The following is a 24,296-nucleotide window of genomic DNA, read 5'->3' as shown; positions in this document are numbered from 1 at the left end:
GGGGGCTAGGGGCGGTGCTGTCTCAAGAACACGAAGAGGCAGAGCACCCTGTTCTGTATCTAAGCCGAAAACTCCTACCGCATGAGACCCATTATTCCACCATAGAGAAGGAGTGTCTAGCCATAAGATGGGCGGTGCAGGAATGTACAGTCTATCTGGAAGGGCGACCCTTCAAGTTGGTGACGGATCATGCTCCACTGAAGTGGCTTAATTTAATGAAAAACAACAATGGAAGGCTGATGCGCTGGTATTTAGCCTTGCAACCCTTCCAGTACACAGTGGAGCATCGTCCGGGGAAGTGTTTGGCGAATGTGGACGCCCTATCCCGGGTAGGGGACGACACAGAGGAAAAGGGAAAACGGGGGGGGGGGGGGGGGGGAGTGAAAGCTTAAGGGGGGGGGGGTATGTAAGGAGTATGGTAAGGAGTCTGGAGAAAGAAAGGGGAGGGGGAGGAACCCCAGCTACCAAAAAGGGAAAGAAGACACGGTGGGGGTTCCGATCCTGCCCAAAAGGAACATAAGAGTAGAACACTACAAGTCCCAGAAAGCCCCAGGAGAGCACCTGGTAAGGGGGAGAAATAGGGTGCACCTCCCAGAGGCTCCAAAAGGGGGCCAACCAAAAAGGGAGAAAGCTGAAGCCCTACCCTGGTGGAAAAGGTGGTGGTGGAGAAAGAACAACCCCAGAACCCGGTTAATGAGGGAAAAGGGAATCAGCTGGAGGAGGGGAGAGGAGAGGAGAAAATGGACTGGGCTCCAGAGGAGAGAGGAGGAGAGAAGCCCGAGGCAATGGAACAAGGAGAGCCAGAGGAGGTCCCTGAGGAACCGATGGAGCTGTTGGCTCTGACTCAGTCGGAGCAGGAGGTATAGGGGGCTGTCCGGGTCAAGCGGGAGGAGGTCAGGAGAATAGGCTGACCAAGAGGGAGGGACCCGGAGGCTTTGAGCCCGCGCAAAGCCCTGCTGCAAGTGGAACTGTGTTTAAAAGCCTTGCTACTTTTTGAAACTGTGTTTGGAAAGCCAGGCTACATTTAGGGCTGTGTTTGGAAAAGCCCTGCTGCAAGTGGAACTGTGTTTAAAGGCCTTGCTACTTTTGAGACTGTGTTTGAAAAGCCAGGCTACATTTAGGGCTGTGTTTGGAAAGGCCCTGCTGCAAGTGGAACTGTGTTTAAAAGCCTTGCTACTTTGTGATACTGTGTTGGAAAAGCCTGGCTACATTTAGGGCTGTGTTTGGAAAAGCCCTGCTGCAAGTGGAACTGTGTTTAAAAGCCTTGCTACTTTTTGAAACTGTGTTTGGAAAGCCAGGCTACATTTAGGGCTGTGTTTGGAAAAGCCCTGCTGCAAGTGGAACTGTGTTTAAAAGCCTTGCTACTTTTTGAGACGGTGTTTGAAAAGCCAGGCTATATTTAGGGCTGTGTTTGGAAAGGCCCTGCTGCAAGTGGAACTGTGTTTAAAAGCCTTGCTGTAAATTGAAAGGTGCTGGAAACAGCCTGTCTCCCCAGGGAACCGGGTTTTGAGTTGAAAGATCCCTAAGGAAGTGGGACAACAGAGGAAAAGGGCTCTGAGCTGTGGACCAGCAGGTTCTTATCTACACTATAGAAATAAGTAGTAGTAGTAGTAGTGTCAAAGAGTTGGAGGTTTATCTTTTCTCAGCCATTAGCAATGGGAAATATGCACTAAATCTCTGGAAAGACCCTTTGATAGGAACTCTTTTCCTCCCTTGTGTGGCAATGTCAGATACACATTTGTACATTCTCCTCTGTGGTGGGCATCTGGATGGCACCTGAGACACTAAGGGGGTCATTTACTGACAGTTAACATGTTCTAACACCATTTATCAAGTGTGTTATCTGCCATAGAACCCTATGGAAAAATAACATAAGATGAACAGTTCTATCATCACTAACTGTCGCGTTCTCAAGGGCCTTGGCATTCTATCAGGTTCTCGAGGCGGAACTGAAGTTCGTGAGCCCTTGGGCCACTGCCGAGGAGCGGCAGCGGCAGGCAAGACCACCCTGGAGCTGGGCATACGGAAGGACCAGACTGGAACTTGGGATCGGAAGTAGGCAACTGGAACCGGCAGGACAGGATCCGTTTCACCTGCGCTTGGCCACCGTTCCGCTAGAGTTGAGCTCTAGCGTGCAGGTGGCCGGCAGGACTTGTAGGACAGGGCCGGGACTGGAGAACCAGAGGACCCACCCTGGGTCTAGGAAACACGAGGGAGACTAGACTAGGAACTAAACTCAGACAGTGTGCTGCTGCACAGCCACTAGCAAGACCCAGAAGACAGACCAAGGGACACAAGGCGTACAGAAGCTTAGCAGGAGCAAGGACTAGGGCAGCATACACACTAGGCAGAACGGGGATCCGGGAATACCCACAGGGTAAACCCTCTAGCTAGGTGGAGACAGGATACAGGAATAACCACCCAGGAAATACACACTAGCTAGACAGATACAAGATTCAGGATATACACTCAGGATATACAAGCAGGGTTCAGGATATGCACACAGGAAATACAAACAGGGTTCAGGATAGGCACTCAGGAAATATGTTAGCTAGGCAGAGCGGAACACCGGATACACTAGCTAGCCAGAACCAGGGTTCAGGATATACACTCAGGATGTACAAGCAGGGTTCAGGATATACACTCAGGACATTCCTCTTTGCTAAGACTTACCCCTCAACTTACCATGTTGATTGATGCATCCCTTGTCCCTTACCCTGCCTAGTTCACGCTGTTAGTTTCTCCCTTCCTACTTGCTTCTTTTATGCTTGCCTAAGCTTTTTTTTTTTTTTTTTTTTTTAAATTTGAAATTGTTTATTGAACACAACATAATGGAAAAAATACACTGTTTGCCAGACCAGCCAACCGACTGCTCTGACATGTCCAGCAAATAAAATCCAACATCAACTGTAAATCACAATCTTTTAAGTTTGTACTCTTATTTAATTCTCTGTAAGCCACATTGCGCCTGCATGAGTGGGAAAATGTGGGATATAAGTAACAAACAAACAAACAAATAAATAAATAAATGTACAAGCAGGGTTCAGGATATGCAACAGAGTGAACAGAGTAAACCAGGAAGAACAGGCCAAGGGGTCTTGGGCCGGCAGCAGAGCGAACAGAGTAAACCAGGAATATCAAGCCAAGGGTCTGAAGCCACAGCCGCTCCACACACCTAGTGGGAACCCACAAAGGCTGAGGCTTCACATACAGACAGAGAACAAACACAGACAGAGGCTTCACCCCAAACACAGAGTAAGCCAGGAACAGAGGCTTCACCCCAAACACAGAGTAAGCCAGGAACAGAAGCTTCACCCCAAACACAGAGTAGCCAGGAACAGAGCCTTCACCCCAAACACAGAGTAAGCCAGGAAGGACCCACAGTCCACAGACACGCAAAGGCAGGGAACAACCCCCCACAGGAAGACAGACACAGAGCAAAGCTGGGCTGGAACCCTGAGAAAGGCTAAGTAGTAGTGCAGCAGACACTTATTAACCTGACCTGGCCTAAGAGCATAACACCTATGCAAAGGCCCCGAATGCCAGCACAGCATTTCCTTATGAAGGCTCTCACTGATGAGGTCACCAGCAGCAGGACAGAAGCAGGAAGTACCTTGACCCCAAAGAGAGGCTTGACACACATAGGAAGTGAGCCTACAGGAAAGACAAGCAGGAGCCATCTTGTAAGCTGGCATAGAGCCGGTGGCAGCCATCTTAGATTCTGGCTCCTTAGAGAGGCAAAGCCCGCACAGGTGAGGTCTAGTGAAGCAATCAGGTTCATGCTGGAAGCAGCCAGCACACCAGGACAGAGACAGGACTAACACAAACACAAAGAGAAGCCAGCACAGCCGCCTGCCCCCAGAAATGAGGTAAGTCTGAGGGTGGTCACAGCCACAGACGTGACACTAACCATTAGTAAACAGAATCAATTAGCATAGAAACTCCTGGAACCCACACAGGAACTTTGGGATTTCTTATAACAGAAGATCTCTTCTGGCAAACCAGTGCCAGCCAAATATAAAAAAAAAAAAAAAAGCAAAGGAGGGGGACTGGAAACTTTACCGTCACTGGCCAACTCCTGAGATGCTGTTCCAGCTCATGACATACTACCCCCTTACTGCATGAGTGCTTTCTCCACCAGGGCTGCCGGGTGGGGGGTGGGGGTGGGGGACAAAATTCCCCAGGTCCAACGCCATCACCACAGATACAGGAACAAAACCTTTTACCTCCCCCACAGGAACGGTAAAAAGTTTTGTTTCCGCAGTAAAATAAATCTCTTCCTCCCAGCAGGTTTCATCTACAGGATCCTACTACCAGCAGAAATTCAGTCAGCGGCAGTCTCCATGGCCTTCCTTCTGCTGCAACTTCCTGTTTAGTGTCAAAACAGGAAGTTGCAGTAGAGAGGGCGGGACGAGGCAGAAGGAAGCCCACAGAGACAGCCTCTGACTGTAAATCGATGGCAGCTGCAGGCAAGGAAGTTTAATAAACAAGAGTGGAAGTGAGCCTATCTAGTCCACTGTAAGGAAGGAAGCCAATTAGGACATTCTAAGTTTCCCCTACCCAGTACAGTCATCATCCCTGTTCACTCAAAACAAAGCAAGCAAGCAGTCAGCTCCCCTAACCCCTGCCCTTGCCCCAGCTAGCCTTTAACACCCAGTAAGCCAGTCAGCCCACAGTCCAACAAATCAGGCCAGCCACCCCCAGCACCTAACCCCCTAGACAGGCAGTCAAACCTACAGTCCCCTACTTCCCCCACCCCAGCAAGCCAGTCAGCTACTAGTCTAGCCTCCCTTCACCAACCAGGAAGCCAATCAGCCCCTAGCCCCACTCCCCGTTAGTTAATCTGCCTCCCTCTCAGTGACTCCTCAGAGCCACTGATTTTTGTCTTGCTATCTGGAGCCACCATAAGCGTTAAGAGTTTTTTTCTGCACCGTGTGGCTCTATGTAACTCTGAGCCATGCAGTGCAGGAACTCTCACACTGGTCTCGCAAGCCTTTTGTTCTTGCACCACACGGTGCAAAACAGCACAAGTTCCTGTTCCCATGCTAGCAGTTGACCAAAGACAAGACAGGCAAGATCATCTCATGTGACAGAGAGAAAATTTTAATTGCCATGGTGATCTGGCATCTGGGATTTCTCAAGGCCTGGTTTAAAAGAAAATTTGTTTACATTCTGTTTCACAGGGTTTGCTTAATCATGATATGCTACACATTACCTGAAAGCTGGCCTAAGCCACCTACCCCATTCAAGGCCTTAGGAATGACAGATGACCAATTAAACTCTACTACTACTACTACTACTTATTATTTCTATAGCGCTACTAGACGTACACAGCGCTGTACACTTGAACATAAAGAGACAGTCCCTGCTCGACAGAGCTTACAATCTAATTAGACCAGCAAACAGGACAAACAAGAGATAAGGGAATATTAAGGTGAGGATGATAAAATAAGGGTTCTGAACAAGTGAATAAGGGTTAGGAGTTAAAAGCAGCATCAGAAAGGTGGGCTTTCAGCTTAGATTTGAAGACGGACAGAGATGGAGCTTGACGTACCGGCTCAGGAAGTCCATTCCAGGCATATGGTGCAGCAAGATAAAAGGAACAGAGTCTGGAGTTAGCGGTGGAGGAGAAGGGTGCAGATAAGAGAGATTTACCCAGTGAACGGAGTTCCCGGGGAGGAATGTAGGGAGAGATGAGAGTGGAGAGGTACTGAGGAGCTGCAGAGTGAATGCACTTATAGGTCAATAAGAGGAGTTTGAACTGTATGCAGAAATGGATAGGAAGCCAGTGAAGTGACTTGAGGAGAGGGCTAATATGAGCATAACGACCCTGGCGGAATATTAGTCGTGCAGCAGAATTTTGAACAGATTGAAGAGGAGAGAGATGGCTAAGTGGGAGACCTGCGAGAAGCAAGTTGCAATAGTCTAAGCGAGAGGTGATAAGAGCGTGGATGAGGGTTCTGGTAGTGTGCTCAGAAAGGAAAGGGCGAATTTTGCTGATATTATAGAGAAAGAAATGACAGGTTTTAGCAGTCTGTTGAATATGTGCAGAGAAGTAGCAACAGGGAGCCAATCTAATGCAGGCAATAGAAGAATGTGATCTAACCTCGCACCCCCAATAAATTGCACCATTGCATTTTAAATCCTCTGCAATGCTTTGGTAAACCAATTTATCACTGGAAAAATTAAGATGAGAATACAGAGTAAAAATCAGATAAATAAATTTTTCAGGCACTGAAGGAAATATCTAATATAATAAAACGCACCGTGAACGTTCTGAAGACAACGTTCTGTGAAGCCGGAAGCTTGAAGCCGGAAGTCTGAAGCCTTGAAGCCTGAAGCCTGAAGCCTTGAAGCCATCTGACGTCACTCCCAGGCTGAGGCTGAAGGGTTCGGGGATTCGTGGTGTGAAGCCTTCAAGCCAGCCAGCCGTCTCTGCCCCGCCCTCGCGACAAAACAAACAAATCCGGAAGCGAAACGTCAGGGAAGGAGGCGGCGCTCCCGACGTCTAGCCTTCCCTTCGCTGTGTTCCGCCTTCAAAACAAGGCGGAACACAGCGAAGGGAAAGCTAGACGTCGGGAGCGCCGCCTCCTTCCCTGACGCTTCGCTGCACGAACCGCCACGGAGGTAAAGTTAAAAAGAATTAAAAAAAAAAAAAGGGATGCATGGATGCGAGGCATGGATGCGAAGGAGGGGGCATGGATGCGAAGGGGTGGGGGGGCATGGATGCGAGGGGGGGGGCATGGATGCGAGGCATGGATGCGAAGGGGTGGGGGGGCATGGATGCGAGGGGGGGGCATGGATGCGAGGCAGCCATGGATGCGAAGGGGGGGGGGAAAGAAGAGGGCGGGCCAGGCTGGGACATGGGAGAGAGCATAGCATGGATGCGAGGGGGGGGGGGGTCATGGAAGGGCGAGAGGGGACTTGCTGGAAAAGGATGAATGGAGGCGGCAGGGGACAGAGGAGCATGGATTACAGAGCAGGCCTCAGGCAGAGAGGGGAAATGCTGGATAGGGAAAAATGGAGGGGCCAGGTGACAGATGAGCATGGATGGGCATGGATTGGAAGGGCAGGACTCAGGGAGAGGGGAATTGCTGGATAGGGATGAATGGAGGGGACAGATGGGCATGGATGGATATGGATTACAGAGCAGGCCTCAGGCAGAGAGGGGAAATGCTGGATAGGGAAAAATGGAGGGGCCAGGTGACAGAGGAGCATGGATGGGCATGGATTGGAAGGGCAGGACTCAGGGAGAGGGGAATTGCTGGATAGGGATGAATGGAGGGGACAGATGGGCATGGATGGATATGGATTGCAGGGCAGGCCTCAGGCAGAGAGGGGAAATGCTGGATAGGGAAAAATGGAGGGGCCAGGTGACAGATGAGCATGGATGGGCATGGATTGGAAGGGCAGGACTCAGGGAGAGGGGAATTGCTGGATAGGGATGAATGGAGGGGACAGATGGGCATGGATGGATATGGATTACAGAGCAGGCCTCAGGCAGAGAGGGGAAATGCTGGATAGGGAAAAATGGAGGGGCCAGGTGACAGAGGAGCATGGATGGGCATGGATTGGAAGGGCAGGACTCAGGGAGAGGGGAATTGCTGGATAGGGATGAATGGAGGGGACAGATGGGCATGGATGGATATGGATTGCAGGGCAGGCCTCAGGCAGAGAGGGGAAATGCTGGATAGGGAAAAATGGAGGGGCCAGGTGACAGAGGAGCATGGATGGGCATGGATTGGAAGGGCAGGACTCAGGGAGAGGGGAATTGCTGCATAGGGATGAATGGAGGGGACAGATGGGCATGGATGGATATGGATTGCAGGGCAGGCCTCAAGCAGAGAGGGGAAATGCTGGATAGGGATGAATGGAGGGGGCAGGTGACAGACAAACATGGATGGCCATGGATTGGGAGAGCAGGGCTCACGGACAGAGGGGAATTGCTGGAAAAGGATGAATGGAGGGGGCAGGGGACAGATGGCCATGGATTGGGAGGGCACGGCTCACACTCTCTCTCTCATATACAATGTCTTTCTCACTCTCACACACTCTGTCTCACACTGAATCACATTCACTCTCTATGTGCCACACAGTCACTCACACACTCGCTTGGTCTCATACACTCACTCAAACAGAGAATCTGTGTCTCACACACACTCTCTCTCTCTCCCACACACACACACTCTCACTCACACTGTGTCTCACATACACACTTGCACACACTCTCATTCTCACACACACACTCTCTCACAAACACACTCACACCCAGACTCACGCTCTCTCTCACACAATCACACTTTCACTCCGACTCTCAAACAGTCACTCTCACATACACTCTCCCAAACATACACACTCCGAGGAAAACCTTGCTAGCGCCCGTTTCATTTGTGTCAGAAACGGGCCTTTTTTACTAGTAGCCTATAAAATGCTGATTAATAACACTCCTTACTCGACATCTCAAAGACAAGCATCACATTTAGGATTACACCCAGGTAATGAATATCACTACAGATTGGAATACTGACTGTGCCCAAATTCAAAGAAGCTATAGTCATCTCTCTTGTAGTTGCTTTGACTATTAAAGCCTCGGTTTTTGATAAATTCAGTTTCCCAACAGGCAACCACAAGATACACATTATCATTAATGGAGAATCAAGGCCTTGTGTTTTATCCAAAGGAAATAAAGTCATGACATCTATGTATATGCTACAGGACACATTAATCAATCATAACACATCACATAAAGGTCAAATTAAGGTTAAAAAGCACAGCCAACAAGGTAGATCCTTACATACCTCCTGAGAACATCAGCATTACTTTAGAGGTCTGATCACCTTCTGTGACCTGTTGAGTATGACCATCAAGTTAAGAACAAAACCACTGCAAAACTACAGTTGCAATGCAAAATTGTCTAAGCCAAAATGGAAGGATCAAATGTACCTTGAGAAAAAGCTGCATTCACTTTTGGATCATTATCTCCTATTGTAGCTTCCCTGATAGGGCTTCAGAGTAGCTGTTGAACAGTGAGTGAAGTTTATGAGCTTTACTATTCAAAAGCTGCACTACTGTATTCACTTAGTTAACAGAAAAAGAGAACAGACCCCAAAGCAAGGGAATGTCTGATGAGACACTAGTAAATGATGTAGCAGAGGAAGATACACCAGAAACAACAGCTTAGTGCAGAACAAATCCATACTTTGCACTTAGAAAAATGGTTTAAAACCTAGCAGAAGTAAACACTGCAGCCTTGACTGGCAGGAAGAGATGTCACTATAATGCTGGACAAGTCAGAGGAACGTTTTAGATGTGTGCGCACTGGTATTTTTACCTTTTCACTGAGTCTCTCCTGTTGCTCCTTTCTTGCAAGCCTTTGCCTTCGTTCTTGCTCATCTTCAGGCACTTAAATCAAAACAATATGAAATAAGACTCACTTGCACTTTCCATGTAAGAGCTTTTTAATACTGACCCCACTGACTTCATGGCTATCCAGTAACATAAATGATACAATTTGAGATTCATTCCACCAGCAATATATATCTGTTGTCATGTATGTGTGTATATATATATATATATATACACACACACACACACACAGAAGAAGAGTATATATATATATATATATATATATATATATATATATATATATATATATATATATATATATATATATATATTTAAAACTCTGCTGTTCTACTAACACCTAGGGTTCAATCTTTGATCACTTGTGCCCTCAGTTTTGTTGGTGGTAAATTGATGTACAGATTTCAAACCTTAAGAAAATGTTAATTGCTTTTTCATCTTTTAATTTAGCTGATAATTGTTCTACCTATGTTGTATGATATATTTATTTTATTTATTTGTTACATTTGTATCCCACATTTTCCCACCTATTTGCAGGCTCAATGTGGCTTACATAGTACCGTAGTGGCGTTCGCCAGTTCCGGCATGAACAAATACAAGGTGTTATTGTGGTAGAATAAGGTTCATGTAAGATAGGTATAATTGGGAATTTAGGGAGGAAGAGGGAAGTTGGGGTGTGTCCATTCCGACCTTTGGTTTTGTTGTGTTGCAGGTACTCAGGCTTTTATGTTGGGTCGGTGGGATATGCCTTTCTGAACAGGTGTGTTTTTAGTTCTTTCCGGAAATTTAGGTGGTCGTAAGTTGTTTTTACTATTTTTGGGAGTGCGTTCCATAGTTGTGTGCTTAAATAGGAAAAGCTGGATGCATACGTTGATTTGTATTTGAGTCCTCTGTTGCTTGGGTAATGAAGATTTAGGTATGTTCGTGCTGATCTTGTTGTGTTTCTGGTTGACAGGTCTATGAGGTCTGTCATGTATCCCGGGGCTTTGCTGTAGATAATTTTATGAACCAGGGTGCAGATTTTAAAAGCAGCACATTCTTTGATTGGGAGCCAGTGCAGTTTTTCTCGGAGAGGTTTGGCGCTTTCAAAACGTGTTTTTCCAGATATAAGCCTGGCTGCTGCGTTTTGAGCGGTCTGAAGTTTCTTTATAATTTGTTCTTTGCAACCCGCATAGATACCGTTGCAGTAGTCTACATGGCTCAGTACCATTGATTGTATTAAGTTCCGGAATATTTGCCTCGGGAAGAACGGTTTCACGCGTTTAAGTTTCCACATTGAGTGGAACATTTTCTTTATGGTAGATTTCGCTTGGTTCTCTAGTGAAAAGTTCCGGACGATTGTTACTCCAAGAATTTTTAGGCTGTCTGCGATAGGAAGGGTAGAACCTGGGGTGTTTATGTTTGTGGATTTCTATGTGTTGTATTGGGATCAGATGATGAGACTGTGTGTTTTTTCTGTGTTGAGCTTTAATTGGAATACATTTGTCCATGAGTCCATGATGTTCAAACTGAGCTTGATTTCATTGGTGATTTCTGTCAGATCATGTTTGTAGGGGATATATATTGTGACATCATTAGCATATATGAATGGGTTAAGGCCTTGAGTGGATAGGGACTTGGCTAGTGGGGTCATCATGAAGTTGAAGAAGATTGGTACTCCGCAGTCTGGTTTCCAAGTTAATGAAATGTTTGTGCTAGCTTTCACTTGATATGTTCTTGTGGTTAGGAAACCCTTGATCCATCTGAGTGTATTTCCGTTGATACCAAAATAATCTAGGAGTCTTAATAATATATTATGATTGACCATGCCGAAAGCACTGGGCATGTCAAATTGTAGGAGAAGTATACTTTTACCTATTGCCATTTCCTGCTTGAATTTAGTTAAGAGAGTAAGTAGTACTGTTTCGGTGCCGTGTAGGGGGCAGAATCCTGATTGTGATTCATGTAATATAGTGAATTTGTCTATGTAATCATTAAGTTGTTTCGTTACCAGGCCTTCCATTAGTTTGACTACCAGTGGGATAGATGCTACTGGACGATAGTTGGTAATGTCATTTGTTTTTTTCATGGTGTCTTTTGGTATTGGGGTGAGTAGGATGTTGCCTTTTTCTTTAGGAAAGGTACCTTCTAAAGAATTAGATCCAGAGAATTTTTCAACCAATTTAACATTATACATTTCCAGGCAATTAAGTTTACTTAAAAATTTCAGGTACTTCTCATCGTGGATATTCCCATTATAACTGAGTATACACAACTTGTTACATTTGCATAGCATAACTTCCTGCCATTTTGCTTAAAGCCTTGACCACTCTAGCCCAGAAATCAGAAGTCCCAGTGCAGGACCATATGGAATGTGTACAAGTACTCTCAATGATCCCTCACTTAAGCCAACAACGCATGCTCTATACACCCATACTGGATACATGAAGAACTTTCAGAGTCATTTGCCCAGGTAAAACAGCTTGGCTCCTCTGTCCAGCTAAAACTAGATGGAAAGTTTTGCTTTAATTGTTGTCTCCAAAAAAGTACCCACAGGTGCTTTTTCCATCAGAAATACAAGTGGTTTTGCAAACTAATATTGATTATATACAGGGAATTTATTTGTGTCCATTTTCCAGTTAGTTAGGAATTCTTTGAAGCTACAAAGAAAAAAAAATGGTGTGTGTTGTTACCTTTTCCGGTAGAATCAAATACGCATGATTGTGTCATTTAAGAGTCAACAGCTCAGAAAAAAAAAGCACAAGCCAAGAGAGGGGCGAGAGTAGTAGGGGAAGTGGTGTTTTTACAATGTTTATCCAATAAATATCTATTTAATTTTCTTGAATCAGGGTAATCAGATGCCCTAATTGTACAAAACTCAAGGCGTTGTTTCCTGCCATGAACAATAGGGAATACCTCAAAATACCAGACAAAAACACTGTAATGTCACACCAGGTCTTGGCACGGTCTGTATCACCAGGTCTGCTCTCTCTTACTTTCCTACATTGATTATTAATTTTGTTTTAGAGCCAGAGAGGAACTGAGTTCTAAAGTTATTTTTGTTACCAAGATGCAACTTTTTTGAACTGTAATATTCGGGTCCCCCCTGATGTCTCATGGCCTACACAAAAAAAGGCATCAGCAATTTTTTATTTTTGAGATCTTGTGTTGTACATTTAGGTGGTTGTAAATGTGTAGTTAAATACCACTCAGTTATTGTTTTATGAACCACAGCATCTGGCCGCTTTTTTTGGATTTTAAGAAAGGGGAAAATTCAACTGCAGCTTTAAGACTAGCAACTACATCTACTGTATAGGGATGTTAGCAATGTCAGCAGCCTTGTTTCCTGAAATTTGTCCTTTGCTTCCCTATACTTGTGGGCTAGATATAGCAGAAGAGTGGTTTCAGTTTTTGCTTTAGTTTGATTTCCTTTGCCTTGTGTACTCGTCTTATTTACATTATAAGAAAGTATCTTGGATATTGTGTTATTATAATCTTTAAATATAAAAAAATAAGATTAAGAATGCCATGCTGAATCTCAAGATCTAATGGTCTGTTGAGCTCAGCATCTTGTCTCAGACAGTGCCCAGTCTAGGAAGTACCTGGAAAATCTTAATTGGAGGGTGTGGGGGGGGGGGTGGGGAGGGTAATCCTCCAATTTATGCTATATTAGTACAGGAGTAGCCAAACGTTTAGGCCTGAAGACTACATTAAGGGCTTGGCTTGGGAGGGGGGGGGCTGTGAGAGTCTGGGGTGTGAAGGGAGAGTGGTACTCCTTCAGGAGGGAGCAGTGTCTATAGAGACCAGATGGCAAGGTCAATTCTAGCCCACCAATGTCACTTCTTTCCAGAAGAGACAAGTTCTGCCAGAGACCAGAGCTTATCTTACTGCCAGATGATGAATGGAAATCTGCCATGAGATATATATGACTGGCAGGTTGTAAGTTTACTCATTCTTGTACCAGTAAGATCTTAATAAGCATTTCAACTCACACTGAATAATCTACTTACCTGCCACAAGAGAGCTTCTGGCCTGGGTCAAAGAATAGGACTGAAACCAAGGAATCACCACAGAGATGATTAAAGTAAGCAGGGCAAGCACCAGAAGAAGCCTCCCGGCCAACAGAATAAAACTTCTCAGACCTGGAACGAGAATATTTTCCCATTTCAGTCACAGATCGGATAAGGGCCAAGTGCTATCCCACATTCCAGCTGAACAGGCATAATAAACAGGAACGACACAATCAAATGGAAAAGCTCTCTTTAAATATAAAGTAATATACAATACAAATATTAGGGTAAAATGTTAAACAATAGTCGTACTGCTTGTATCCACCACAGTTATAATAACAACTATTTCAAAATATCAATCTTTATTACATCAAAACCATCCATTAATAAAAATATTGCAATCTTGAAATCTTAACACTTTGCTGTGCTAATAAATATAATACAAACTCACATGAACACCCTCATTTAAACCCCCCTCAAATCAGTCCATTGTAAATATGGGACCACAAAATGGAGTATTCATCTCTACATTTCTTTTGAGAATAGTTCAAACATCAGCACCACTGCCGAGTATATATTCAAAATGTCTCATGCAACTTTATTAACACTGCGCTTTCTGATTCCCTCATCCCTCATAAGGGGCCTCAAAAGAGAGACTTTGGTTTCTCACATTCTCTTCATTCCAACACAATCAGAGCCACATAGTGCAGCTCTTGAGAGGGTGTCTGTTTTGCGGTATCGCACCATGATCGAGGTCTCGATGGCTCATAGTAGCCGATATTCTGACCCCCGATGACGCTCGGGAGAGCGGAACAAGGACCGTGTTGGGTCATAGTGAAAGTGATATGATATGAAGTTTAACACCATTCAAACAAGGTTTTTTTTGTATGTGATGACAAAAGAGAGAGGAACATTTTTGGAGAATAGTTATATGCTTATCATCTGCTGTCTATGCAGAAGGATTACCTCTCAAGTACTGCACTGTGTCGCTCCGATCATATTGAAGAGAATGTGAGAAACCAATGTCCAAGATTTGGACATCTTTGGAAAATGTCGAAATCCAGAGGTGGGGAAACCCATCATTTCGAAAATACCATGAGAGACGTCCAAATCCTTAGATTTGGACGTCCTTGGATCTGGACGTTTCTGACTTTCGGCGATTTTCGAAACCAAAGACGTCCATGTCAAAAACGTCCAAATGCAAGCCAGCATTTGTAGTGCACTAGTCCCCCTGACATGCCAGGACACCAACCGGGCACCCTAGGGGGCACTGCAGTGGACTTCATAAATTGCTCCCAGGAACATAGCTCCCTTACCTTCGGCGCTGAGCCCCCCCAAAACCCACTACCCACAACTGTACACCACTACCATAGCCCTTACAGGTGAAGGGGGCACCTATATATGGGTACAGTGGGTTTGTGGAGGGTTTTGGAGAGCTCGCTGTTTCCTCTACAAATGTAACAGGTGGGGGGGGGGGTATGGGCCTGGGTCTGACTGTCTGAAGTGCACTACAGTACCCACTAAAACTGCTCCAGGGACCTGCATGCGCTGTCATGGACCTGAGTATACAGTCACAAAAAAGAGGGAAAACAGCATAAAAAGCAACCAAACAAAGTAAACACTGGGCCTTCAGGAATGAGAAAAATGCAGCCCTTTATTTATGATGAAAACCCGACACGGGCCGTGTTTCGGCGTACAAATGCCTGCATCAGGGGTCAAAGAGCTCTTCTAGGTCAGCTAATTAGCTAGTTGATAAAGATGATAAACAATCAGGTTATATTCCAGTTAGATGTGATGGACAAAAGTCTCTGTCTTGCAGAACTAGGAGTCTGTTCTCTAGCAGCTCACTCTGTATCCAAGAGAACTTGGAGATCTCAGCATCAAGCTGACAGAGAATAATCTCAGCCAGGTCACAGCAGCTAGACGTCTTCAGTAAAGGTGTATGCTGGGGCTTCAGTTCTTCCTTCCCTAGGTCTCATCATAAATAAAGGACTGCATTTTTCTCATTCCTGAAGGCCCAGTGTTTACTTTGTTTGTTTGTATGGACCTGAGTATGACATCTGAGGCTGGCATAGAGGCTAGCACAAAATATTATTAAAGATGTTTTTTGACAGTGGGAAGGGGTTAGTGACCACTGGGGGAGTAACGGGAGGTCATCCCCGATTCCCTCCAGTGGTCATCTGGTCATTTCAGGCACCTTTTTTGTGCCTTATTCGTAAAAAAAAAAACATATCCGGGTGAAAACATCCAAGTGTTCGTCAGGGACGTCCTTGCTTTTTTCGATTATGGGTCAAAGACGTCCAAGTGTTAGGTACGCCCAAGTCCCGCCTTCGCTACGCCTCCGACATGCCTCCTTGCAATTTGGACGTCCTTGCGACGGACTGCAGTTGGAGATGTCCAAAATCGGGTTTCGATTATACCGATTTGGACGTCTCTGTGAGGCCGCCCATCTTCCGTTTTATGTCGAAAGATGGATGTCCTTCTCTTTCGAAAATGAGCCTGCTAGTACAACAAACTTGACAACAAGAGTTATCTTCCCTTTCTAGCAACTATAGATCCTCTGCATGTACATCAAGCTTTCATGAACTCTGTTTTCAGGTTTGATTCTCATCAGCTCTACTAATAGGCTGTTCCACTTTTCCACCATTACTTCTCTGAAGAAAAAGATCCATATGTTACGTTTCTCCAGTGAGCCTCATATCACTACACTGCTGCACACAGTGAGGAAAGATACTTGCTTTATTCTGTTTGTACTTAGCATTAGATTCTTTTCACACTGCTCCCAAATGGTGAGCGGCTTCACTATCCATTCTGAATATTATGCATATATTTCTTAGCACGCAAATTTTCAATTATACTTTCTTGTCCTTCAGCTGACAGTGTATTATAATAAAAGTTAATAGATTTTTATTCCAGTTGGCTGAGTTGATTATGCAAAACAAATTGTTGGTAAAACCCAAACCTTCTGCATATGCATTGGTTTGCACTAAAGACCAATGAAGATGATCAAAACTTTCCTGCAAACTAACACCAAATGACTAATAGCAAATGGCAATATAGATTTTTTTAAAAATCTTTAACTGAGTTGCATAAGCACCTACAAGGTATCCAATGGGTTGCTGCTTTGGCATTGTGCCTGTGACATCTAGGTGTCACCTGATAACAGAACACTGTTTCTTGTGCATACTTTAGAAGGTTGTAATTCTTACATTTAGAGGACCTGTTACTAAGCTGTGGTAAAGGGGGTCATTTTTGCTGCGCCCCAGAGCCCCTTTTTACCTCAGCGGGTGAAAAGCCCCAAAAAAGAAATGACCATGCAGTAAGTTCGTATTTGCCTTGCAGCCATTTCAGGAGAGCACTTACCACCACCCACTGAGGGCAGCGCCGATTAATGCCAGGTAAGTCACGGCGGTATTAATTTTTCAAAAATTCCGGCAGCATTGGAAGTGCTGCACGCTGGGGGTGAAACCACTGCTGGCAGCCGCATAGGGTCAGCAGTAGTTCCAGGTTGCCGCGCAGCAACCCTTTAGTAAAAAGGGTTCCTAATTTACCAGCACCCGATTATATGCCTCATTACGCAAGTTAAAGGTGGGTTACAATTCTAAGCAGCAGCAGTAGTAGCGAAGCCACATGTGGCCCCAGGCCCACCCAGCAGTGATGCTTTTCTGATGTGGCTGGCAGGGCTCCCCAAGCCCCACTAGCTGAAGACTCCTAGCATCTCTCCATCCGGTGTCACCAACCCCCGCCAGCTAAAGACTTCATCCAACACTGGTCTGCGGCGGCGCTGCTGCATTGCCTGCCCTGCTCTCTCCTCCCCTCATGTCGAGCACACTCAGTTTCACTAAAACTGAGTGTGTGGAGGAGTGGCCTAGTGGTTAGGGTGGAGCACTTTGGTCCTGGGGAACTGAGTTTGATTCCCACTTCAGGCACAGGCAGCTCCTTGTGACTCTGAGCAAGTCACTTAACCCTCCATTGCCCCATGTAAGCCGCACTGAGCCTGCCATGAGTGGGAAAGTGCGGGAGCGCGGGGTACAAATGTAACAAACTATTAAAAAAAAATAAAAAGAGAGAGCAGGGCAGGCAATGCAGTGGCACCACAGACCGCAGCGCTGGATGAAGTCGTCAGTTGGTGGGGGTTGGGGACCTCCCCCCGCCAGTCAAGGCATTTGCGGCAGCGGTGCTTCAGCTGGCAGGGGTCGGGGACCCCCACCAGCCAAGATGTTACAGCGGCGGAGGGGTGGCAGAGAGGGGTTGGTGGGGAGGCGGGGTGGCGACCAAAATGTGCCCCCCAGCTTGGGCTCTGGCCCCCTCCCACTTTGAGGTCTGGTATACACATAACATAAGCAGGGTAACTTCTCGAATACTGTCTGTTGCATGGCACACTTTAGGTATGCCCTTTTGCACCAGCCAGTGACATGTGTAAGTGACTGCACCTAACTTTTAGTGCATGGCAGCAGGTTTCTGCTAGATTTTCTATCGCGTCTTAGGCACACCTAAATGCTGTTATAGAATTGGCACTCACTGTGCCCCTCTGTGGTGACTAATTTGAGGAGACAAGTTACAGAATTACCTCCATAATACACTCATCAGTACCCCACCCCAAAAGTCCTTAATCTAAGAACAGCAAAAGATATACCCTGAAAATCAATATCTATGTAAAGGATTTCAGCAGGACTCAGGAGTAAGTTAGTGTCATTCTATGTTATTGTATCCAACTTCTCTAGGATAAGAGATGAACTACCTCATTTTTCCAATTACAGAAAGCCACCCTTCCTGTTTATCTCACTAGCCCATTCTGGCACATGAGTATGCTCTTATAAGAAACCTTCTCTGTGTCAGTATTACCAGCACCTTTGGCTCAGCTCTGAAATGCTATTTCCAAACAATACAGAAGCCTTTCCCCAATATAACAATGACTCTGTGGGTCAAGTTTGCTGATTGACTAGGGAGCACTCAGGCTGACTGCTCTGACTGGGCTGGCTGTAATGCACATATACACTCTGCAATAAAGCTGTCACCATCTGAAAGTCCTGAGTGATATATGGGATGACTTCTAATACTTCTCTATGAAGGATTCTTACAGCCTTGAAGGTGAAAATAGAGTGCTTTTCCCTGCTGAAGCAAAAAGCTTTTTTACCAATTACTAGAGAAGCAAGCACAACATCATAAATGCATGTCTTCATTTAATAAGCTTCTGAGCCAGTGGGAAAGGCCCACCCAGTGGCAGTGCACTCTTACTGCAGATGGCAGGGATCCCCCAAGCCCCACCAGCTGAAAACCTCCTTGAACATGACCAAGATTCTCTTCAACATAGCTTCACAGTTTGCGGTAGCTCTCCTCACCTGCGCAGAAAAACCAAGCGTGTGCCGGGTGCCATGTGCTTAAGAAGAGCTGCCGACTGCGAAGCTGTGTTGAAGAGAGTCCTGGTCGCATTCTAGGAAATTTTCAGCTGGCAAGGCTTGGGGATCCCCGCCAGCTCAGGTATTTAATATTCTGAGTTGGTGTGGCTACCCAGTTTGCCCAGTGGCCCACCCAAAATTTGAGGTCTGGCTACGCCTCTGTAATCTGAGCAGGTACAGTGCCCCTTACTAAACAGAATTTCAGTATCAACTGCGCTTGCCCCCTCAACTACCTATCACTATATTGTACAAACAGCATCATATTTATGTTATTCGAGTGTTCTAATGCATGCTTCTTAAAGTGTTTCATTTGTATTGTGCTAATATCGTATCATATCTACGCTTTGTGAATGTTGTTCCATGCTGCCTATTACGATATCATTTGTATTCTGCTGACACATCATATTTCTGTTACATGATTGTTCCGCAGTGCTACATTACCAGGAATTTATATTCCGCACACACCAGTATTAGTTTGAAGCGGATCACAGCCAAATTAACCAGCAAACATAAGCTGAGAATAACAATATAAAATAATATTACAATCAAATTTAAAATATAACAAAATTATTCTATAAGAACAAATTTTCTGAATAAAGTATCTTTAACCAATCTTTGAAAACGATAATAAGCTGAACATATAATTGATGCTGACAAAGCAAAAGACAGGCACAGGGACGTTCCCCTCTGCTGGACCCAGAAACAGGAAGATACATACTTCTTGTTTCTGGGTCCAGCAGAGCCAGCAGCAGCATGCAGAGGGGAATGTTCCTGCGCCTATCTTTTGCTTGTTGCCGCTACAGCAACGATGAACAGAGAAGCAGAGAATTGGCACACGAGCTCCAGACCATCTATAACTAACTTCCTGTTTCTGGGTCCGGCAGAGCTAGCGGCAGCAAGCAGAGGGGAACATCCTTGCTCCTGTCTTTTGCTTGTTGCCACTACAGCCACGGTGAAGAGAGAAGCAGGGGATTGGCGCACAACCTCCAGACCATCTAAAATGAGTAAGCCGGTGGGAGGAGGAGAGGACAGGGAGACAAGATGGGACAAAGCTGGATACGGGAGACGGGAAAAGAGACAGGGAAAGAGACAGGGCAACTCAGGATATGGAGGATGAGGAAAGACAGGGCGACGGGGAGAGAGGAATGAGTTAAGTGCGTTAAACTTTTGAACGCTAGATAAGCATTTAGCACATTAACCGCTTTATTAACACATTAAATGTACAGCAATACATATTACTAACAATAGTTCTGTTAAGTTCATTTTTCAATTATATCAGTACTCTGTGATGAATACCATCTGGTCCAGGCGATTTGCTACTCTTCAATTTGTCAAATTGTGCCATTACATCCTCCAGGTTTATAGAGATTTCATTCAGTTTACCATTTCTGGCATCGGTATCTCTACCAAATCTTCCTCAGTGAAGACCTTAGCAAAGAATTCATTTAATCTCTCTGCTATAGGTTTGTCTTCCCGGAGTCCCCCTTTTACCCCTCGGTCATCTAGCGATCCAACTGATTCTTTTGCCGGATTTTTGCTTTTAATATACTTTAAAAAATATATATTATGTGTTTTTGCCTCTAACGCAATCTTTTTTCAAAGTCCCTTTTTGCCTTCCTTATCAGCACTTTGCATTTGACTTGTCATTCCTTATGTTCTTATTATTTTCAGTCAGATCCGTCTTCCATTTTTAGCGCTAATAGCTTCCTTCACCTCAGTTTTTAACCATCCCATTTTATTTTGGGGAAATAAACACACCAAAGACACATCACAGCATAGAATACAAGAGGGCACTGATGTCTACCACAGGAGTAAACCTCAGTACAGAAAGCCTTTTGTGCAGCGGCCATTAATGAGAAGGTAAAATATATACAGATCACTGGCACAACGCTCCCACATTTGTTATGCATTTTAACACAGAAAGGTTTATGTAACCCCAAATAATGATAAAAACAAAACAGCAGATCGCCATTCCCCTTCCTTATCCTCCCACTTATCCAAAGCCGGCAACAGTCCGTTTGCATTCACAGACTCCAGTACTCTGCATGGATCGCCAGGCTAACAGGGAGCCCACACAGGAGAAGGGGGTAGACCCCATGTTGACTGCCACTAATGGGCATAGATCACATTGGAGGTCCAGAGGAAGGGGTAGCAGCCCTGTTTCTGTGACCCTCATCCACAGTTTGAGAACCACTGCACTAGGCAGCTGGCAACTTGGGTGTTGTTTGAAAGATGTGCCATTAATAGGGCACTGAAAGGACAGAAGCAGTTCAGAATACAACTATCAAAGTGGAATAAGGGATGTACACATGAACCTCACACAAAGAGGCTTAAGGAGCTCAAAATATAGTTACTGAAGGAAGAGGGGAGGGGGAAAGGCTATGATCGAATCACTGAAAAAGGTAGTCAGCTTCACTAAAAGCTTGCATTACATGTAAGAAACTCAAGGGAAAGAGAGGCTTAAAGAAATTATGAGGCCTACCTTCTTTGTGAAGAGAATGGCAGATGTAGAGAATAGCCTGCCATCGGAAGGCATAACCTGACATGCCTCAGACAGAGGACAGTAGTGAGAATACAGTTCAGATGCAGCAGAGAAAACAGAATGGATATTGGACTATATACAAAACCAATTATGGTCATCAGTCCATAATGGAAACTAAGTTCCGCAGCAAACTGACAGGACTACTGTTTCCAGTTAAAGGGATAACACACATGACAGCTGGAAGATATCTTCAGCTAGGGCAACCTAAGCAGACTGGATGGGCTAAATAATCCTTTGGAGTCAACATTAATACCTTAGAAGCCCAGGTACTATGGCACCAGCCATCACTTCCAACAGATTATCCTACATAGTCAAATAGCTTGTCACTGTAATCCCATTCTACAGCCAGAATTTGAAATTACTGGACCTAAGGGAACTGAGAACGCCACATCATTGCACTGAAGTAATCCTTTATTGCATTCTTGAGACAGACATGAGGGAAGCCACTGCTTGCCCTGGGATTGGTAGCATGTAATGTTGCTACTATTTGGGTTTCTGTGCCAGGTACTTGTGACCTGAATTGGCCACTGTTGGAAGCAGGATACTGGGTTAGATGGACGACTGGTCTGACCCAGTATGGCTATTCTTATGTTCTATCATACAGGGGCCCTTTCACTGCGCTACAGCAAGAGCCCAGCGGTAGCTTCCACCCCCAGCGTGTGACATTTCCAGCACTACAAAAATATTTCTATTTTTGTAGCACCAGTGCTTACATGGCAGTAATCTGGCAGGGTTACCGCCGGGTTTGCGCAGGAGCCCTTACCGCCACCTCAATAGCTGGTAGTAAGTGCTCCCCTACCAGGGACGTAGCCAGACCTTATGGTGGGAGGGGGCCAGAGCCTGAGGTTGGGGGGCACATTTTAAGTGCCACCCCCCCGCACCTTCCCGCTGCCACCGCCACGCCTCGTTTCCCCTCACCTCCCCCAGCCACCACCTCGCGCCTTCTCGCACCCCCCCTCGCCTCGTAAATACCTCTGCTGGTGGGGGTCCGCAACTCCCACCAGTTGAAGCCTTCTTCAGCACCGTCTCCGGCGCAGCCACGTTCCTGCGCTGCTCTTCTTGCTCCTCCTGTCCTGTGCACACTGACACTCCTTCTCAGTTTCACGTAAAGGAGCGTCAGCGTGCACAGGACAGGAGGAGCAAGAGCAGGGCAGGAACACGGCTGTGCCGGAGATGGCGCTGAAGGTGGCTTTGGCTAGCGGGGGTTGGGGGACCCCCTGCCAGCCAAACCAGGGGCCCTGTGGCTACACCCTTGTCCCCCAAGAAACGGCCACATGGCCATTTCTTTTCCAGCAAAAAAAGCCAGCTTTTTACTCATCACTGTGGTAGGTAGCGCAGGCCCCCTTTTACTGCAGCTTGCTAAAAGGACCCCACAGCGTTGCTCTGTAAAACCTGTCCGGAAAGTTTCTCCAGCCTGCTACACCAAGAGTTGCCAAATTACCCATTCCAGGAGGGAGACTTTTTGGCAGGGCCTGGATTTCTGCCATCCTCATCCTGGTGTACTATGGGACCAGAAGCACTGATTTCAATGGATTAGAATCCTGGACTACAAATAATACATTGCTTTGAGGTGTAAGTTTAAAACCAGGACCGGCCCAAAAAGTCTCCCTCCTGGAATGGGTAACTTGGCAGCTCTGTAATGGTACATTTTCTGGGCTCCGATGAGCGCATCACGTTTATTGGGTTCTGATTCAGTGCTCGTGGGACCTGCAAGACACTTTGATAGTCTGTATCTATGCAGGAAGGCTGAGTAAATCCACACGTTTCCTGAGCAGTTTAGTAGGACGATCAATCATGGTAGTGCTGTGCAGTGGAGCAGCGAGATTCCAGATCATGTACCAGATGAGGTTGCAGCTGGCTGCCAGGGCCATGGTGACTGAAAGAATCGGGGCCCGCAGGCTCCCAGCGCCCGCCCCGCTGTAACGCGCAGGTTACCTAAAGCCGAGCCGCTGTCCCAAGGCCACAGCAGCAACACAGCCGCCGCCGAGACACAGACCGCCAACGCCGGCATTACTGCCCCTCCACATCGCCTCATCTTCGACTGCTGCTAGTGCTAACACTTCCCCAAGGAGGGGTTCACAGTTGCACACTTAGTTATATTTTTTTTAAGGCGGAAAGGCTTTGGAGATTTCTGGGAGTTGTAGTTTTAATTTTCCCACCTTAGCAGAAAGCGCACATTTTAAACTTTATTTTGTTGGCGAGCGCCCTCTAGAGGAATACATGGGTAGTACGGTAGCTCAGTTATTTATTTTTGTTTGGGATCGGTTTAGTTGATTTTTTTTGTTAGTGGGTCTTGTTTCTAGGTATTCTTTCTTTCTTTCCTTTTACAACAATACACTCTGTATGCCTTTCTTTCGATCCACCATTCTGGAATGTTAGCTAGGTGTTCTTTGTATTTTGATTGCATGCTTTTTTTAAAAAAAAGATCCTTCTTTGTGCGTGCATTTTTCTCATATTGTATTGCCACACTGGGACAGACCAAAGGTCCATCAAGCCCAGCATCCTGTTTCCAACAGTGGCCAATCCAGGTCACAAATACCTGGCAAGATCCCAAAAAAGCTAAATATATTTTATGCTGCTTATCCCAGAAATAAACAATTGTGCCTGTGCTCTGTCGAGCATCAAAATATAACAAAATATTTAAACACACATGAATACAAGTGTATTGCTTCTTCAGCTTATTGAGAGTGGAGTAGTCTCATATATAACACACGATAAAGATTATTTGATTTTTCACCCAATGACTGGGTGTATTATCTGTGTGTATTGTCTAATCATTGACTTAACCTCCACCACCCTTTGCTAATCTTGTATATGAAAATATATTTCTGTTTATCAATATGCTATCATCTAATTTTATGCAGCACTTAGCTTGAACAAGTTGGAGCACCAACTTGTTCAAGCTAAGTGCTGCATAAAATTAGATGATAGCATATTGATAAACAGAAATATATTTTCATATACAAGATTAGCAAAGGGTGGTGGAGGTTAAGTCAATGATTA

The 24,296-nt window shown here is 45.5% G+C and overlaps 1 protein-coding gene across 3 annotated transcripts in view; it reads right to left on the bottom strand.

Annotated features, from left to right (window-relative positions):
* The window catches only part of UBXN8 (UBX domain protein 8), a 132,945-nt gene extending 109,562 nt beyond the window's left edge, over window positions 1–23,383 (bottom strand). For 2 of the 3 annotated variants that reach the window (XM_030194491.1, XM_030194493.1), the window contains exons 1-3: window positions 23,229–23,383; window positions 13,353–13,484; window positions 9,332–9,402 (exon numbers count right to left, since the gene is read on the bottom strand). In XM_030194491.1, the coding sequence (XP_030050351.1) occupies window positions 9,332–9,402; window positions 13,353–13,484; window positions 23,229–23,328 (303 nt within the window). In that variant the 5' untranslated portion in view covers window positions 23,329–23,383. The remainder of the gene's footprint in view (window positions 1–9,331; window positions 9,403–13,352; window positions 13,485–23,228) is intronic. The other variant, XM_030194492.1, reaches the window with a different exon arrangement.
* Between the last annotated feature and the right edge of the window lie 913 nt (window positions 23,384–24,296).

The sequence above is a fragment of the Microcaecilia unicolor genome, chromosome 2, assembly GCF_901765095.1.
Source record: "Microcaecilia unicolor chromosome 2, aMicUni1.1, whole genome shotgun sequence".
Lineage (NCBI taxonomy): Eukaryota > Metazoa > Chordata > Amphibia > Gymnophiona > Siphonopidae > Microcaecilia > Microcaecilia unicolor.
Note: the sequence above shows the minus strand (reverse complement) of the source record. Positions and strands in the feature narration are given on the sequence as shown.